At 41.0% G+C, this 20,001-nt stretch overlaps 1 protein-coding gene across 9 annotated transcripts in view; it reads left to right on the top strand.

The window, feature by feature from the left end:
* CREB5 (cAMP responsive element binding protein 5) overlaps window positions 1-20,001 on the top strand; it is a 261,478-nt gene that overhangs the window by 28,867 nt on the left and 212,610 nt on the right. For 6 of the 9 annotated variants that reach the window (XM_054817764.1, XM_054817767.1, XM_054817766.1 and 3 more), the window contains 2 exons: window positions 14,114-14,185; window positions 17,317-17,410. The exons of 1 other annotated variant lie outside the window; for it this stretch is intronic. In XM_054817764.1, coding sequence (XP_054673739.1) covers window positions 14,132-14,185; window positions 17,317-17,410 — 148 coding nt within the window. In that variant the 5' untranslated portion in view covers window positions 14,114-14,131. The remainder of the gene's footprint in view (window positions 1-14,113; window positions 14,186-17,316; window positions 17,411-20,001) is intronic. 2 more of the 9 variants (XM_054817768.1, XM_054817769.1) reach the window with 1 other exon arrangement.

Genomic DNA, 20,001 nt, shown 5'->3' with positions numbered 1-20,001 from the left:
ACTAATTGAAATTAAATAAGCTTTCAGTGTATTGATCTTTGCTCTCTTATGTTTGTTATAGCCTAGGTAATGCTCAGTAAAATTTTTCCAGGTTAACTTCAAATAGAAGATGCAGCCTGTATCTCCACATATGGTTTTTGTTACTCATGAAGTGACACCAAGAGAGATCCTTGTGGTTTAGATTGGTTAGTTAGCCCAGATGTTCTTTCGTGAGTAGGGATATTTCACTGCTTCTTTTCTTACCATTGCCTACATAAAGGAGCTAACTTCTTAGGTTCTTAGCTAACTTCTTGGCCCAGCCAAGACAATACCAAAGGTGTTGGTGTAGTATCAAAGTGCCTCAGAGAAAGACCTAATTTTTTTTAAATATTGTAACAACAAAGCATTCATAACACATTGTGTACTACAGCCACATGCATGCTATGAAGAAATACAAAAATACATAAAATAAATGGTTATGTATGTAAATGCAAAATGAATGGTCCAAAATCAGAGGCTTCTTCATGTGAGACCAAGGCAGTATGTGAGAAAGGAGAACATGAGGGGAGAAGGAGGGAGGTGTAGCACAGGAGTCTGCTAGACGAGATGGATGGTAGTCCTCCTAGGAAGGAGACTCACGATAGTCCCATTTGTTCTTGATGCTCTTTAAACATATTTTGTTCTGCAGAATTATGCAAAGAATCGTATTATTTGGATTATCCAACCAAAATGGGTGTTAAGCATTTTCTTTGCCTGTTTTGACACGAGAAGATAATAGAACCTATTTATAATTGCCGCTAACTGTCCTGAAAGAAATTCTAGTGGTATTAACATGCACAAAGCTATTTATGGCATTGATAAATGCAAAAGCATTAGTCGGTATCTGAAACTGTTCATATAAATAGCTCTCTCTGTGAAGAAAACCTAGCCTTACCTATAAAAATATTGGATGGTATGTCATGCAAAATTATGACGGCTAGAGTATACAGACCTAATGGCCTTCATATTGCTAGCATATACTTGGAAAGAGGTATCCTGCAGTAATACAGCTTTCTGAGAAGAACTCCAGACTCTCCTCAGGTGCCTGATCAGAGGCAGACGGTGCACCGAGAGGATCTGTCAAGCACTTAGGATGAAAGTGTCTTTCAAAAAGCACTCTGCAGTTCCAGACACTGAAGCCCACACTTGTAATCCCTTTATCGGATGCAGTTGCTGATATTACTAACCTGTAAAATCTGCTTTCGCAGGAATTCCGCCACCTCAATTATGCTTTTATTTTGTGATTATGTTACCTCTATAGCATAGGTACTGTGAAGTATAGGTAGATCTGGTCAGTTGATACAAGACATCCATAGCATGTTTGTTGTACAGGCATATAGACAGCAATAAGGTTAATGATTCTGTATGCAAAGATCATGGCTTTTGGGGTTTTTTTGTGAGTGGGTTATAGGATCCACATTATTTGAGGTTTATGTGTAGTGGGTTACAGTATCTATATTATTAGGGAATGTTAACGCCTAGATTCTGATTACTTTCAAAATAAGGGTATTTTTTCAATGTCCTGGTACAAACCTTAGTGATCTACTGTTCCTGCAAGGGAGGGGGACAAAGGAATTATGTATTATGCTTCCTAGACCATCAAAACAGCTTATATATTAAATCCTCTTTTTAGAAACTGAGGCAATTATATGTTGAGATAGCTTTTCAGGTTTTTTAAAATTCTATTTTAAGTTCTCATACAAAGAATTCGTTATTCATAACTCTCTGCACCCTAGTTCAAAATGAGATAAATTATATTAATTAAAAATGCAAAAAGCCAGATCAGTCTATGCAGTCCAGTCCCAAAATAATGATCTTGTAGTTAAGCAGTACGTTGTAACTATAAATATATTTATATTTTTATTTCCTGTCTGCCACCAACTTTGCATGACTTGGGATCGATCATGTAAGGTACATTTTTTCAGATGAAACTACAGATATGAGATACTTAAAGCTGCTTGCAATTAATTTTGATTTTGGGCATCTTTAAGCTCTGTTAAAAAAATAAAAATCAGTCTTTAAATGTATGTTCTTCAGCCTCTTGTCAATAATTTTGGCACAGTATTACATCTTCATGTCAGAGAGAATACTGAGAGAAGAATGAACAAAATAATGTGTATGTGTCTGACCTTTCCTTACTTGCTTACTTTTAAAGATAAATATTCCCTAAAGGGATATGATTGGAAGAGGGTGTGTGCAGCATGAGTTGAAAATGAAGCCTTTTAAAGTATTTCTGATTGGACACCTAAAAACTGGAGGCGCTCAGTATCACCACTTGCTCTTGAAAATCTCAGCCAAGATTTTTTCATTTTTCCCAGAAGAGCTATGGCCAGGATGGCTGAGGCTTGAAAGCTGTGTATTTACATAAGCGCAAGTTACAAATCTGTGGTTTTTAGAGATGTTTGAATTTCACCGCTTTACACTTGCAGCATGTTATAAGTTGCTGTGAGTTGTTCGCAGATTGTGAATGTACAGCCTACGGAGAATTACTCCATACTTTGCCTCCTTCTTTTAAGGAAAAGTAATATTTTTTCCATGTGTGATGGTTTTTAATATTCTTGTTTGTAGTTATGGATTGGTCACTGCCAGAAATTTGTGGCTAGTGACTGGCTGGGAATTGTTTCATTTTGATGTACTGCCTCCTTAACGGAGGCAATATCCATCAGCCAGAAAGGCGGCTTTTTTACTGCAACGTAGCGGTCTTCTGAGAAAAGTTCTGGGGAGTTTTGTGTTGCTCAGACGTACTTGCAGCCCTGTAGGAGGGAAAGAAATGTCCCTTTGCACACTCCCACCTACCCTACAGATTTGCATGCACGTGCGCACGCAGACACGCACAGTGCAGAGCTCTCCTTGGCGCCTGCCGAGCAGATCTCTCTGCTGTGTGTGTGCTCCTGGGAGGGGTTCCCACAGTTTGCACGTGCAGCTCTGTTAGTGGAGAGCAGAGTGGCAACCCATGTCAGATGTCCCCTGCTTGTCAGGTGGCAGCGGAGCAATGACCGCGTTTATGTCCCTTTACCTCTGCATCCCAAATCTCTCATTCCTTGAGGTAGGGCTTGAGGTCTGTCTAGACAGAAGTACGCATGCTGTACCTGTCTGGGTTTGTTGCCGAGTCCTGGGTCCAACCCTAGACTGCGTTGGCTTGGGAGTGCTGAGCAGCCTCCCCACAAGTGCCTCGGGCTGTTTAACCCACAGAGCCCCCTCCAATGGAGACCGCCAGGAAAGCTGTATGTCAGGCACCGCGGGGGCTGGGGGGCTTCCCTGGGGGCTGGGACCGCAGGGGGCTCCAGCCGGTGTCAAGGCAGGACCCATCCCACTGCCCCAGCCATCGGCACATCCCTGCCTACCCTGGGGCTCCTCTGAGATGCTGATGTTTGAACTGCTGTTCCGGGTACGGAGAGGGAGGCAGATTTCTGTTTGTGTCTTGCAGGCATCCAACATATTTGCAGGGTGTCGTTAGTGCTGGGGGGGAGTGGAGGAGTGCCTCTGGCTCTCATGAATACCTCTGGAGTTGCGGGGAAGGCAGGGATCACCACTTGTGTGCTCAGAACAGGCATATATTTGCAAAAAAAGTCTTTGAAGACCTGTGTTGGATTCTCATCAAAGTTAGCCACTCTCTTGGGTCCAGTCCTTTAACGGTCGGGAAGCTTGACCCAAGGGTTGCGGATACATCCGGGGCGGAGGACAATACCAGAGCCAAGCTGGGGGGTCTGCGGGAGGATGGGGGGAGCAGCACAGAATGGTTTGGGGTTTTTTTGTTTTGTTTTAGATGTCTGCCAAGCAGTTTGTGGGCCGTCCTGTGCTCTTTCCAAGTCAGATACCTGAATTGCCAGGGCAGACGGTCCTCAGCCTTTGCTCCAGCGCTAGCTGGAAGGAGTCCTTTGGTGCTGCGGGGGATTCTGTGTCACTGGCCTGGGTAATGGGGGGAGAGGAGGGGGCTTCGGTGCTGAGCCTGCCTGTCCTGGGCATCACTCGCTTCTCCTGGTGTTTTTGGCTCCAGTCTTCGGTAGTGGCTCCTCATTTCAGAGCCCTGGGGAGGGCTCTGCCTGCAGCAGAGCATCGTTTGTTGATGATACCTGCACTGGACATGTCCCGTGATTACTGATGTCACTTCAGGTACTCCAGGAGACTGAAGCTAAAATATCTCTTTAACTGTTTTGATAAGACGAAAGCCTCCAGTCTGACAAAATAACTCCAGGAGGAGCTGATTGTTATGTATAAGTGGGCCCCCAAAATACAGAAACTCTTGTTTTAATATCTGCAGCTTCTCTGAGTGTATATTTTTTTCTGAGTTACTAGTTAGTTCAAGCAAATCCCTGCTTACTGCTTTACTTGCTTACTGCCCTTTTAAGTCCAATTGCACTGTACTGTGTTCAATGCAAGTAGTAAGGATGATTTGGGAACAGCTTTTTAACCTGGTTCCAAACTCAAACCTTCTTATTTTAATGAAGGTATTTTAACAGTAGGATGACTCCATCTTTGTATGCCTAAAAACATATAAGGATAAGCCTAAATCCAAATGAAACTTACCTGAAAAAGGTTGTTATGCTGCTGTTAGTAAAAAACTTGTTATATCATGGTGAGAACTAAGTGTCTGAAGCTAAGTTGTACGTATTGGAGATTGCTGGTAGCTTTGCACATACAAAGTTTAAACTGCTGCAAATCAGCCTGCCCTTGATTTGTCAGGGCTGAAAGGAACACTTTTTAGTTTTTAATGTCTCTAGTGCTGAGTACTGCCTGAGGGGACGTGCAAGCTGCCAGTGTTCTCAGCAGAGATTTGTTACCCCAGAGGATTTTATCTTATACTAAGAACAGTGAATGTTGAAGGTTTGATTCAGGATTTTTTGGGTCATTTTGAAGAGAGAGAAGTTCCCAATAAAAAAAAAAAAGTCTTTAAAAATTGTAATTAAAAATTGGTGAAAGTTAATAATTAATGGCTTGTAGCTGGTTTATTAATGACCTCATTTTTCTATGTAATGAAAGTCTTATGCTGTCTTGTATGTTAAATATAAAGCAAAAAAAAGAGTAAAAAGCAAGATTGGCCTTAATTTAAAATTATTTTAAATATACAGAATTGCAGAGTTTTATCCATAAAATGTATAAAGTTGGTTTGCAGAGTTCTGGTTTAGGGATTATTTTATATAATAAACCAGAAGGAAAATTTGGGCTGGCAGAATTTTCAAAGCTCATGTTAAAGCCCCTAACTGCTTCTGGTATGAAAGTCAGCTAAGCAGCCTTGTGTTGTTGTTTCCCCCAGGATATCTTTTATGCTTTCTTTCTTTTTTTTTTTCTTCCTTCCCTTTGGAAATCCAAGTGTTTATTTGCATGCAAGGTAGGTGAATTCTTTTATCTATTTGTGTATCGTAAACCAAAGCAATTAGCATACTGCAGTTACAGTACACTTAAAAAACAAAACAACCCTTCAAAACCTTCAGTCAATATTATTCCTGGCGGGAAAACTCTTAATTAAATTGTATGCAAACTACAACAATAGGCAAAGTTGTTTGGTGTTTAATAATAACTGTTGGGGGCGGGGGAAAGAGTGAAAAAAGAAAGTGGAGTTGAGAGCTGTGCATGCCATTAACCCAAGGATAGCAATGAGGTCAGCCTTTGAAGGGACGGACAACACGCTTATCTGCCAACATTGGAAAGTCCCAAAAGATTAGCTTATTTGCCAGATGTTACTGGGAGTTCATCATTGACACCCTCTGCTTCATGGGCTTCATCTCTCACCACAGTTGCAGTTGCCTTTTCTGCCCTTTGCAGGCATCCTGGAGATCTTCTCCAGCGCATAACGCTTGAAATTTTTCCTTGAAGTAGGGTTTTTTTTTTTTCATTTCACAGCAATAGGCATGATGAACCATCTTAACTTGTAAAGATGATCTGAAGACTCTTTGTTTTTCTTTCATACACCCACGATCATGCTCTTGGCATAGGAACCACTGACATGAAGCATAGCGACTTCTACAGCTCTGGGAACGGGGCTGTGTTTGTGAAGGGGTTTGCAGAAGACAGAGGACCCACCTCACTTAATACTAATAACCTTTGGGAGACGAGTGAAAATTGGGGCAGACTGTCTGACAAGGCTAAGCATCTTCTGCTCTTTTTTATCCCTTTGCCTGGAAAATAACTGTAGATACAATTTTAAGCAGACTGTTCTTGTGTTATTAGCAACTTGGTAGGGCATCAGCTATTACACTGTAGGGCTGTTGAGCGTAGTGTTAAGTGTTAAAAATTAGTAGTGGGAGAGAGTGGGTGCTATTAGATCCACGTTAATAATGAGTGTAAGAGCCCAGAATGGCGTTGCATGTTATCTTCTCCTTTAAATCTTTCAAGAGTTTGGTAGTAAATATTGATTTCAGCTAATGGTGGTTTTAACTTCTGTGTGCTATTCTGTGCCCCAAGGGACTGTGTCCCAAACAGGGAGAAGCCAAGACTTGCTCATAAAGAACAGAGAAAGTATGTTTTTCCTTTAAAATGCTAGCTGTTAGTGGTTGTCTCTTGAAGCAAGATTCCTGTCACTTGTGTTACTGCAGTTGTTTTGCAGTTCCCCCACCTCCCTTCGTGCAGAACTATTTGTGAGATGGACAGTGACTTAAGTAAGGGCAGATATTATCCCCACGTGCATGCCTCCGATCACAGAAGTCTGAGCATTGAAGCTTTTGAGATAGCGGAGAGTCCTTTTGTAGCAGACGATTTAAAGCATCTGTTTGAATCCTGCTTTAACATAGCCCTTCTCTCCTTTCCCTCCCTTCCCTTCCTTTTCCTCCTTTTCCTCCCTCCTTCCTTTCCCTCCCTCCCAAGACACTCAAGTCTCACTTAACCTTCTAACATCAGCACTTAAGTTGAATGCCTGATGATAACGAACAAGGACAGTATTCGTTCACGTTGAGATAAACATGAAATTTGGATGCTGTTTAACTACCGGTAGACACTTGACATTCTCCCTAACATTTGTTATGTTAAGTCCATAGAGTCAGATACTGATTTTACTTCAGTAGGTCTGGGTTAGCTGTTGAATGTCCAGCACTGAAAAGCTAGCGGAAAAATTGCTTGTAGGGGCAATGGAGAAGTGATACAGGTGGTGTTTCTGTCTGCCGGCGTGCGAAATGTTCATTGTGGAATCGTGCCTGTTCCTTGCACTGCCTGACTCTGTGGTTATATTGCCACAGCTTGTGCTGCTGCGTGTTCTGTTAAGCAAACCTCTGTGCTGTCAGCAAGGTTACAGCCTGGTCTCTCGTGTCATTTCAGACTTGTAACTAGGGAGAGCAGGTATTAGGGTTGTTCTGCAAATGCCATCAGTGGGGGACAGTTGCAGAGCTACAAGCCTGGGACGCTTCCAGGTCAGGCCGGCCCTGTTTGGCCAATTGCAGAGTGCAAAATAACCACATTATTCCTCAAAGTGTTTTTCCAGAGTTGAAGTAATAGCCATCTTTCCCTATAAAGATCTGATTTCTCCTATAGAATATTTCTGTGCTGAGATAACTTTCATGAACTGTTTTCAGAAGTGCTGGGTTTGGGGTTTTTTTTTTGTTTGCTTTTAGTTTAAATTCACTTTTCACTTCTGTTCTCCTGTTTCCTTTTTTTGTCTTCTGTTGCCTGTGCTTAATAACCCCATGGCCATTTCTGTAACACAGCAAATCCTTTTGCCCTATACCAAGTAAATCCATGAGGGGTTTCCTATGTGGAAATGGAGAGCCCAAGAAATAGAGTAATCATTTAGACTCGTGCATTCTCGCTAGACTTGAGATACAGCTCATCCAGTGTAGAGGACAAATTGTGCCCTCTACCAAATACTCTATCTTGCATGGATGATATACAGTGTTGGGCTCTCGCGCTGCTGTTACGTGGGAAGGCAGTAGGTCATCTGCTTTCTATTTTGAGTTTCTTTTTCAGAGGTATCCTTTTACTCCCTTCCTCTTCCTCAGTTCAGTCCTCAGTGGCTTGCAGTCCTCACTTCCATTTTCTTTCTCTTTTCCATTTCCACTGGTGGCTCCCTGCCCCCAGCCCCTTTGGGGTTCTTCCCCTTATTACACACACCACCCCCCCCCCCCCAATCCAGAGTTTTACAAACTTCTTTCTTGTTTCTTTTTGAAATTTCCTATCTTTGCCCCTTCTTTTTTTAGTTATCCCCAGTTCTGCTTTCTTGAGAAGAAAGCATAAGTAGAAGAAAGGCAGGTGGCAGCTATTTGGTTTTCCAGAAACAGTGGTTTTTGGTGGCCAGATGCTGAGCTGGGGAGCAAAAACTCTTTTCCCTCATCTGATTTGGAGGCAAATGTATATACGTGGAAGAGAGAGATAGGACAAAACCTTAGGACTGCTGGGGAGCCTTTGCAGCGCTGGATTTTGTTCCGACAGGCAGTAAGCAAACCAAGCGGCGGGTCAAAAAGACCTGGTGTGTCTAGCAGTGTGAAACAAGAATCTTTTCGCTGCTCCATTTGCAAACGATCCCAAAGCATGCCAGTGGCCAGCAACTTCACAGGTGGCAAGGGACTAACTACTAGCGAGGCACCCCCACCGTGCCACGCAGAGGTGCTTGCTGCTGGGTGGCAGCGCTGCCAACCACGGGGAAAGGACCAAGGGCTGCTTGCTGTTGAGGCAATTCACACATCAACCGCTTTCTGAGAGCACTCGGCTCTGCCTAAAGATTTATGGGGCTCTCTTCTTTTAAAACAAATGAATAAAGGCCCAAGGTGAGTGTTTTTCCACATATAAATGTCAGAAATGCAGTCACAAAAACTTCACTGGGGTACCAGTGAGGGCTCAAGCCCCAGCTCAAATGTGCATCACATTAAAGGCCTTCTTGGGGACTCCAGACACAAATTGCTTTCCAGCGTCCAGAACCATTTGGAAATGCTTTAATCCTGAAACGAGGGGGTTTCTAATGGAAATGCTGACAGACCCTTCGTTGTAGCAGCCGAAGCAGGCAGGGCTGTGATAATGAGCCCTGTATGTGTGCATGTGGAAAGCATGATGCTGGTTTCGGAAAACAAGCACTTCCACTGAACAGCCCATGCCGACGAAAAACACCGTGCGCCCTTTCAGCACAATGATACTTAAAATTGGCTTTGCTTATGCAAGGACATATTGGGAACAGCCGTAGGCATTAACCCTGCATGTACTATACTTCCAAAACCAACAAGTCTTAATAGCATTTGTAATAACGCTGTAATTATCTGTAAATAGTGCTGTACCGAATAGCCACGACTAGCAGTTTAAAATGCTGCATACGCCAATGGGGTTCTTTAATATTCACAAGTGCACCATAACCACATCTCCGCTCACTTTTTATACATTGTGGCCATGACCCTAAAAAATAGGTGATGCTTCATTTATTGCTCATGTCTCTGCATACCGCTGCTAACGCTAGCGACCGTGTGTTTGGTACTTGTATTTGGAAATCTCAGCGACCTTGGTCACACCAGGCTGAAGAAACCTGTCTTGCAAGCATGTGCCTAGGTGATTAATTTCAACAAACAGGTTGCTTATAAGAGTGTAATTACTCACTTGTGCAAATGGCAGGATGGTTGCACTGACCTGGATTAGACACATCGTAGTATACGCCTCCCCATCGGTTCTTTTTCACTGTTAATCAGAGGACTGAAAACCTTGCAACATTTAGACAGCTTGAGGTTGAAGGCTGAAATGTCACTTTTAAAAGAGGGTTAAAAAGGTCACGCAGCTGCAAATAATAATAGCCCAATGAAAATCAGATTCGTACTGCAGCCCACTTCAAGAATAACATTGAAACAGGAAACAAGCCTGCTTGATGTTTTTACCAGTAAGGCAATAAGATTACTGCTGAGTTTAAAAAGGGGGAGAGAGAGTGAGAGAGAAGAGCATGCTTTCTTGGTGTTAGAGCTATTTTTCTGATTCAGAAAGGATGATCCTGGGGCTCTGCAAAGTCTCCTTGAGGAGCCCGAGGACGTGGGGTACTTCCCTCTGGATGCTGCTGAGAGGGGATGTAGTTGGTTGCTGTGTTCTGAGGATGGTTTTGCTTCTTTTGTTTGCTTTTTATTTCTTTGTTATGTTCTTGCATTCCTTGCTGTGGGCTTCAGTTTTATTAATTATAATAAAAATGTTTAGAAGTATCTTATGCAGAAATCAAGGAATAGAAGGAAATCTTGGCTTGCTGCAGAACTTGTTTCTCTTCCATGTGACATGGCTTGGAGAAGTCTTTCTATGTTTCTTCTCTATTTTTGTTTATTTATTTATCTAATTAGAATACCTTAACTTCTCCTAAGCAGAGTGATATTTCAGGAGAATGGCAGGCTACAACAGCACAGCAGATTTCCTCACTTATGTATTCTGCCAATAAGGCTCTTTACGTGGTCACAATAGGGCAATAAATGCTGACAGATGTTGTTAACATGTCTATTAAAATTCAGCCCCCTTTTCTGCTGCATAATGCACTTATGCCTATTGTTAATAATATCAGAACTAATGCTGACATATCAATATTGGTGCTCACTTATATTTATAATTCTTGTTTGTTTCTTTGAAAAGGTCACAAAGTTGCAATAAATTAAGCTATTGATAACAGAAGTAAAAAAAAAAATTCAGGCCCGAGCAATTTTTAAACTTTCAGTCGTCATAGATTTGCCTGATATTCTTCATGCACGTTAATTGTGGCAGTCGTATGTAGTACTATGAAAGGTGCACGAGTGTAACTTGAATTTTTAAGATCCCAAAGGTTAATAAGCACCTTAATTTAGATGGAAAGGTTGCTGTGATTTATTTTTATTAGGTGAAGTCAAAATGTTGCCATTGGTTGCGTGATTTCCTTCATGTATGCTGAACCACCTGCACACACTGTGGAAAAAGGAGACTTGAGTTGTGTGGCCCAGCAACACACTTCAGCTGCGCGAAGTGAACTGTGCGCCAGGGGCTGTGTCTGACTGAAGGATGGGAGATGCATGCCTGCATCTTGAAAAGGATGCCGTGCAAACTGTGCTCTGCACAACCAAAAAAACCCTCTGTTGCTGAGAACTCCCATCCTGCTGCAAAGCTGGGGTGAGAACCCGCGTTGCTTGTGCATCCATAGCTCTTGTGGAGCTCAGCAGGAATGGAGGATGCAGGAGGTTCGCAGTCACAGCCCAGATTTTTCACCTGCTTGTTTCTGGTTAGCATTCGAGCATAAAGCTTGAATTACTGCTGTGATAGCCAAGCACCAGACACCCTCTCAAAAACTGTAGGCAGTACGCAGCTTCTCTCACTCATTTACTATAGTAACAGAGTCAGTAGTACTACGGTCTAAACCGCCGGTGATAGCATCACACGTAAATATGAATTCTGCATGGTGCAATTTGTCTTGAGGGCATTGAACTATCTGGTAACATGTTATATGGGTCAAGTTATGCCAGACAGTATCCTGGAGGGCACGCATGATATAGCCGTTCTGGATTATTACTTTTTTTTTTTTTTTTTTTTTAAGTCTAGTGTCTGCAAATAGTCTGCAAAGGGTGATTCTCGTGGGAACCAGCAGTTGCTTGTACATTCGTGGTAAATGACTGGATGTTGAATCTGACACCTTTTCAAAGTACTGAGAATAAAGCCCAAGTCTATGTTTTCCTGCAGTCAATCCCCATGCTCAGGATTCTCGTCCTCATCAAGTACATTATTTTGGTGCTTACTCCGTGCTTATCTATCTAGTAACCTTGAGAATCATTTAATTGTATCAGAGCATGTACCGATGGATTTAGGGACTAAAGCTCAAGCTCAGGGCAAGGAGGTCAGTTTTAGACTTGCAATACTTAATAAGAAAACAAACTCCAAATAATTCCTGGTAATGTTTTGAAATTCACTTGGGCACTTGGGACCAGAATTGTTACTCTCTTGTTTTCTTTAACTTAGTCTCATCCGTTGTTCTGCTATTGAAAATGCAGTTGTCACTCTCCCCCGAGGAGGGGAGAAAGGGGTAACAGAAACCTTTGGCAGTGTTTCAGTTGCAGGAGTAATTGAGATATCAGATAAAGCCTTTCATTATCCACACGTATCTTTCCCCCCCCCCCCCTTTTTTTCTTTCTTTCTCTGAAAAGGTCTTTAGGAAAGACAACATCCCAGGGTCACATCCCATAAATAGAGGTGGATTTAAAAATCAAGCTTAGCTGGAGGTTTTGGGTTTGTTTTTGCGGGGGTTTGTTTGTTTAGCCAGTTATCTCTCTGCTGCTCGTTTCTTTCAGACAGGATAGTGTAATTCAGAGCATTTTTATTGCTTCACCCAGAAGAGCTTGTCTATGCACAGTCTGGAACCGAAATAACTGAAATTAGAAGTAATTTAACACCTTTAGTTATTTTAGTATAAGCTTTTATGTGAACATACTCTTTCATTTCTGATTATGAGTATCCTATTTCAGTTTAACATAGCTGTAAGTTAAATCAAAACAGGATATGAATAATCTTAAAGGAGTAAATTAGGTACAACTTTAGTTATTTCAGTTCTAGCCTTGTGTAGATAGATAGGTTAGTCCTGAGTTAGGGTCTTTCTTGACACCCGATTGCATTTGGTGCAATACATCACTTGTTTGAGGCCAGATGTTGGTAGAGGTGTCCACAAGAAAATCAGCTAATGATAATTATCACCTTTAGCAGTTAGTGTCCTTGTGGAGGTTAAAGGACAAATAAAAATAGAAATTTTTCACTTCTGGATGCTGCTTTTGGGAGTCAGTGAAGTCAGGTAAAGGGTACTCTGCTGCCTTTTTTTTCCTTTTTTTTTTTTTTTTTAAGGTCACAAGTAGGAAAATATCCTGTCAGGCTAATGCTGTCCACCAGAATGAATTTTAATTAAAAAGAAAAAGTTATCATTCAGAAATTTGGGGGGGTTTTTTTGAGAACTTAAGGCACTGAAAATTATTGCTGTAAGTATAGGTCTGGCTGATGTTCAGGTTAGTGGTGTATTTATTGTTTGCAGAGGATGGTAGCAACTCTTTGAAAATAAAGCTTTTCTAACAACAAATGTAAATGTTTTAAATATATTCCTAACAATAGGAAGCAATGAATCGTAGTTTTAAAAAATGACAACAGGGTTGAGTAATTTTAGCACTTGTCCTTCTGCAGATTTGTATAGCTTTAAAATAAATTTCTGCTTCTCCACCAAGATATTTCTCTTTGTTTTACGAAAAAATTACACAAACACAACTCAGGTATTTGCCTAAGTGGGGCTGCGGTGAGGCTGAATTTTAAGGGATTTGAGGCATAATGTAAGCCAAAGTCATATGTTGTGCTTTAAGGTGGGTCAGCTACTATATTCTAGCTTGTAATGCCAGTTGTACCAACAGGCTCAGAACATTTCTGAAAGAGGTGACTTCTTTATTTTACGTCCTAGAATGTTACTAAAAAATTATTTTTGTTGATGCTGGTCAGGGTCACTGCCGTAATACTGGCCCAAATTCAGCTGCATTACTGCGTTCTGGGGGCGAATGTTTCCTCCTTCAGTTTTATTCGAGACCCAGGAGCTCTCCCCCAGGCTTTAGTTCAAGGTTACAGGACGGGAACTGCTATGGGGAAGCTGCGGTTTTAGGCAAAACTTCATTTCTCAAGCTCCTGAGGATCTAGCTGACCTTTTAAGGGATGGGGATGCACAATTATCTTGTGTGTATAGAAAGCATGTATGTAATGTATTTAAGTTATTACTATCGAACAGTATGGATGAAGAACTTCAAAAAGTGGGTTCTTTCTCAGAAGTAACCTAGATGTCTGGTTTTAATGTTGTTCAGCAGGAACTGAAGAAGGAGAGGTAAAAACCCTTAATTCGAGATATTTCTGAGCAGACACGGTCTTATCTAATAACAACACTGAACATATGCTTTTTTCTGAGGCAGATTTCTGCTGTGAAAGCTTAATGGTTTTTTTTTTTTTCTTTCCTTCCTTCAAAGTAAATATGTGCTCAGGAAGGAGTAATAAGAACTTAGACTATAGGGAGCCTGCTGAATATTAGCAAATTTAGTACTCTGAGGATGAAAACTTTGTTCTGGTCTGTTTTGGGAGTTTGAAATAAAAGCACAAACCATGACGATTGTATGTTGCATGTATGTGTGAAGTTTAGAACATATATATTCATAGGTTCCCTTTCTTTCCCCCTCCCCCTTTTAACATGTAGATTTATGAGGAATCAAAGATGAACTTGGAGCAGGAGAGGCCTTTTGTCTGCAGTGCCCCAGGCTGCTCACAGGTGAGTGGAGTCAGCGGTGATATTAATTGAGTCCTTAGCACTAGCTCTGGCTTGTATAATGCCTCCTGATATATTAACACATGTCTAATAATAATAATATGTGTGTTGGTTTTTGGGGTTTTAAGTCCCCCGTCCCCCCCTCACCCCAATTCTCTCCTTACCCCACAAGATATTATTACAAAATATTTAAAGCAAATACATCAGCCAGTCAAAAGTGAGTTGGTAAAAGTGCTTCTCAAGCTGCTTCTGTGCCTTCCCTCTTCCCCAAGCCTAATATTTCAAGCCAGGTACTGCAAGTTCCTTTAGTGGCTAGCAAGAGAGGACACACTAGGCAGGACACATTTGTCTGTCTGCTGCTTAGATGAATGATGGAATATATTATGTTTCCTATTGGAAGTGGTAACCCTCCTGATTATTATATTTTAAAAACACTTAAATAAATTTATATCTTATTATTTTTTGTTTTGTTTTGTTTTTTAATCTTGGAGACATCTTCCTACTAAATATTCTCTATAGAAAATGCAGCCTGTAGATAAATTCTGTCCCAGGATGTACATTTGAGATTCCTGTTGACTGGTCATCTGCCATGTGTCTCTGAGGGTATAGTCTGACTGTAACATTAGATGTTTAATGATCTTAAAAAACCTGAAGTGACAAGGATTCTGAATTGAGATTTATGTGTTTTTCAATGATTTTGCAGTGGTGAGGGAAGTTTCCCCCCCATGCAGCGATGAGGGAAGTTCCATGTGTGACGCTTCCAACCGTAATTTTGTGTAGTGACAAGAGTTTGTGAGTAAAATCTTCAGGCAAGGGCATCTTTTGGGCTTTTGCCACAGGCTTCCTGTCTGCCTCTGGTTTAAGTGATTTAGCTTACCCATTTCCCAGAGTTGTCCTCTCTTAACGAGGGTAATATTTCCCTGCTTTAACTGTATGTTGGGAGTTTTCAGCTGGCTAACATTTTTACAACCCTTTAGGTTCTTCTGGTGGAACGATGGGTGACTCTTACCGGAGTGTAGGTGTTGATTTTGCCAAGAGCTGAAAGAAGGAAAGGGAGAAGCCTGAGGTCTGGTTAACAACTGGCTGAGCAGCTTTGCTGTTTCACTAAGTGGGAGCCTTTCTACGGGTGTCAGAGGGTATCTTTTGGATTGTCCCTCTGATTGAGGATTTGTCACTTCAGATCTCCACATGCAGAGTTAAACTTTCACCACTCTGCCACAGAGGTAGAATAAAAGTATCTGAATTTTATAGTCAAGTTTTGTTTACCTTTTTGTTGAATACTAAAACTAACTTCCACTCAAATCAGTGGACTTGAGTGTTTTCATGTCAGCTATTAATTAGTTTCCTCAGCGGAGGAGAAGCTGATCCAAACAAGCTTATTTAGGTGTTCAGAGAGCAGGTTTGGCTGTATGCTGTTACAATTTGGAAAGACAAGCAGTGTAGGTGTGACTTTGTCTTAAAACCCATTTAATTTCCCATTTCAAAAAATGACCTCCTTTTATTGTAAATGACGACTTGACAGAAGTCCATAGTGTAGCGCTGCTATCCAGCTAAGCTGTCTGGGGACTGGCTTCTCTGTCAGCCAGTGCAGATGTGTATCGAGGGCTGAGGGAGTTGACCTTCTGCATAAGAAAGCAGATTTACAAAAAAGACAGAGAAATCTAGGCTGGAGGAATAGCTTCTCCTCAGTTGCCCCATGCCCTCTTTAAGATGGCTGATTTCACCCTGAAGACAGAGTGTGGTGTCCATGAAGGAAAATCCATTTTCACGAGAACAAAATGTGGGTTTCCCCCCCCCCCCCCAATTTCATTGAGCAAGGTCTTTCACATATTTCCTTTGTTCTTAACATAAATTTCTAGTGCTGCATTTCTTCCAGATGAGTAAGCAATGCACCAGGATTTCACAGTGAGGAAAAGGTCGTTGGGATTTTTTTTTTTTTCCAGAGAATTCATTCCCATTATTTATGCTGCTTTGTCTATGGGCTTAGAGAAATTCTCAGAAGGTGTAACATACTGCAACTATTTATACTATAGCCACAAGCAAAGTCACTTAGCCAAGAATATACTGTGTTGAAAGCATTGTCACTTTAACTCTATTGTTGCCAGTTTTTTACAGTCTCCTATGTACCTGTTGCTTTAAAAAACTGCTTTTAATTTTTTTTTTTTTTCCCTCAAGCCCTGGTGATACAACTTTTGGCCTTTGCTGGTCCTGAAATAACTCTGTTAAAACTATTACAGTAGTTTGTAGCAAAGGTCTGTGTATGCACCTTCTGGTGAAGGAAACTTAACAGAACCAGTCTGCTCTTAGAGCCCAAGCGTGCAAGTGCTCGAACATTTATTCAAGCTTGTCTCTTCTTTGTCTAGTTCAAAAGAAGCTATTTGTTGTAGAAGTCTATTATCAGACTGTAAAACAAACTTAGCACACTGATTAGTTTCTTACAAAGCACATCTCTCCACCTTCTCTGCTTGACAAAGAGTTTAATTTAGTATCACAGAGGGTTATAAATAGTTGTTATACAGTGAGCACCATTGCATTGCCACTTTGATTCAAGACAAAGTATCAGAGGTTTCCAAAATTAAAGATGCATTTTGCCTGAATACTTTTGGATAAGGAAAGGCTGGCTTATTTGATTATTTTTATTGCTGTTCAGCAGATACAGGTTGCAGAAAGGTAGAAAAGCAGAAAAATCCAGTAAAGTGATTTAAGATATACCACATTACTTTGCGTTTGCCGCGGGCTAGGAGCATACACAACAGCAGTTATCGCAGATCCTCAGGCACGTGGTGACTTGTGAGGCTGTGGTAGCTGGAGCGGGCGTCTGAGACCCTTAGAATCCAAAACTTGGTCTGCAGCTTTTTCAAGCAAATGCATGACACCTTGCAGTTTGCAACCCAAGAAAGCACTGCAGCAAATACGTTTCTAAGTAGAGTACAGCTAATTGTTACTCATACCCACTTGCATTTTCAAATATTCTGTTTCCTGTGCCATTTGGACACATTTCTAGCTGGATACATTTCTTTCTCTTTCTCATTTTTGAAATTCTGTCCAATGCCAAAAGTTTATTAGAGAATTAAATTCTTCTTCTTTTTTTTTTTTTTTCTCTCTTCCTCTCTCTCTCTGTGTTTGCCTGACAGCGTTTTCCAACAGAGGATCATCTGATGATTCACAGGCACAAACATGAAATGACTTTGAAGTTTCCTTCAATAAAAACAGATAATATGTTATCAGGTAAGAAGACATGAATTGAAGAGTCAAGATAACTATTCAGATGATGTTGAAAGCATGACTCCTACTGGAAAGCTACTGGCAAAATACCTCCAGGATTGGTTTTAAAAGCCTCAGCTCCAATTAAATAACAAGTAGAGATGGAATAAGCTAGAATGCATATCTTTGGACAAAAGACAGCTGCCATTCTTGTGCCTTCCCACAGGTTTGGCATGAGAGAGGGAGAGAAATTGTTGAACCTCAGCCATGCTGGCAGCTCTATCGCTGACTCCCGTGTCAACATGCCAGTGAAATATAGGCACTTAAGAGCATGTCACCTGGGAGCCCAGCAGTGAGCGTGTTAATGAAGTGCATCTGTACCGTTCCTATAAGACTCACTATTTTAAGTTTGACAGGCTCACTTCAGCAGCTGTAACAGACCACATCGTATGAGCCACCTTTATGATGGCTTGAGACCTGCCCACTGTAAATAGCCGTAACCAGAAAGGTAAACCAGTGCATAATATCCAGTACTCTTTCCTCCTGAAGGTAACCATCTCTCTCTGCACTCTCCCCCATCATACACAGAGGTTATTTGGTATTAAGTGCAATTACATCCTTTAGTTTCTTATGTAGTTTTTTTCTTACATAGTTTTTTTGTACTCTTGTCTGAGTAACCACGCATCGGTTGCTTGTTGGCATTCAGCGAGTGCTGGGTAAGGTCAAGTTAGCCTTAATCTTACCGCTTCTCTCCTCTCCTATTCCCTTTCCTATTGTATATTCCTTGGGCTATAGTAATGGATCATTAAGAATAATATCACTAGGATTTTTCAGGTTTCAAAGTAATTGTAGAAAAAAATATGATGCAAATGTGTATGTGGATGTTAACCAGTGTTTGATATTTATCTTTTGAAATAGGCTTCTTCAAGGTAAATTGCACCATTTTAGGTGCCAATATATCATGATTAAAGGGTCTCCAGCAGATGAACTCTTTTATAGATAAACCTTTTCCATTTTTATGAAAATCATAATTGGGTAGCAATTGCTTGCAAATATTTGATTTAGGCTTTTTTTTTGGGGGGGGGGGGGTGGAGTAGGGGGCTGGACTTTAGGCACCAGTGAGAAATCAGACAGACCCTGTCCCAAATATAATTTGTTTTCCTCTTACACTTGAAAATGCCATAGTGGACTAAGTTTAGAAAGGAACAGTACAGAGCGTGTTGAAGACTAGGGCTTGTAAAGTGCCTGCATGCCAGCTATGCCCGCAGAATCCTGTGTTTGCAAGTACGAGTGAGAAAATGCTGCTCTTGCACTTGGCCATGGCCTCTGGCAGTGTAAGTGCTCAAAGTCATCTGCGCTGTGGGCACCCTGTGAAAGCACTGGCTTTTGTTACAACTTTCTGTTTGGCAAGACTTTTGCTCGAGGGCAGTTTCTAAGCAGTCTGTTCTGTCATCAGGAGTCCCCTGAGTAGAGTAGCTCCGTTTATGTTTGGTAACTTCTATGATTTAGTTGTCCTTGCTCCTTCCAATGGGTTGCTTTCCCATGCAAAAAGCTTTGACTGGCTTCCACCACTACCACCAGTAGTGAGGCCCGTAGACCTGCAGTTAGCCAACTAAGTATATAGAAATGCAGAATTTTGTGGCCAGAAAGGCTCCAAGATATCTTCTGAGGGATGTATTCTTTGTGCTTTGTGTATGACGATCCTCTGTAGTAATGAAAGAGTAAAAAGCTGCATGTCTTCTCAAAGGCTATGGCAAACGTGCCCGATCAAAATGGCCTGGCAATATGGTGCTGCTGCGTATGATTTTTCTTTTTGTGTTCATTTGGTGGGTTTGTTTGGCATTTTGCAATCCTTAGTTTGGAAGCATCATAGATCATCTACTCTCTGCAGGGAGACATTGAAAAATAGTTGTTTCATTACCCACCTAAACCCTGGGGAAATCTAAATACCTTAAAGTTTAAGATGTTTTATTCTTAGATTTCATAATGAAAAATTAATGATATATGGGGAAAAGAGACAGACTTTTCTCTTAGACATTTGTCTTCATGTCTTCCTTCTTGTTTTTTGCATTTTTGCTTATTTAACTGTTTGGGGTATTTTGAAAAAATTGTTTCTGTCACCAGTAGGTTCAGAGAATTGCAGCAGCAACTGCCCTATAACAAGCCAGGTGCAGTGTTAGTGTATGGTGGTTTGGGTTTTTTTCCTCTTTTTATTAAGTTGCCTAGAAGTCAGGCTTCTTCCTTTTTTCCTGTATGTTGTATGCTATCTTTTAATGTGTTGTAGTTGAATCAGTGTTTAACAAACAAGGTTCCGTGACAAGATTGAAACTTGGTGCTATGCTGGTTTATCACGTATGTTGAGCCAAGAGCTTCCTTGTTATCGACTAGCTCCACTATATTTTCTTCCATTTTTTTCATGCTGTCTGAAGAACAACAAGTTTTATTAAATCCAGTGACTCTTGAACTAATTCAGAAACTCCAGGTACATACATACACTAAATAGCTTTCTGTTCTCTGACTGTATGAATGGAAGGGAAGTTCACAAGTGATTCTTTTGTTGGATAATTTGACATGACAATCTTTTTTCTGTCTTTTAAATTTAATGTTATTTGTTC

This window comes from Grus americana, chromosome 2 (genome assembly GCF_028858705.1).
Source record: "Grus americana isolate bGruAme1 chromosome 2, bGruAme1.mat, whole genome shotgun sequence".
In the NCBI taxonomy this organism is placed as follows: domain Eukaryota; kingdom Metazoa; phylum Chordata; class Aves; order Gruiformes; family Gruidae; genus Grus; species Grus americana.
Note: the sequence above shows the minus strand (reverse complement) of the source record. Positions and strands in the feature narration are given on the sequence as shown.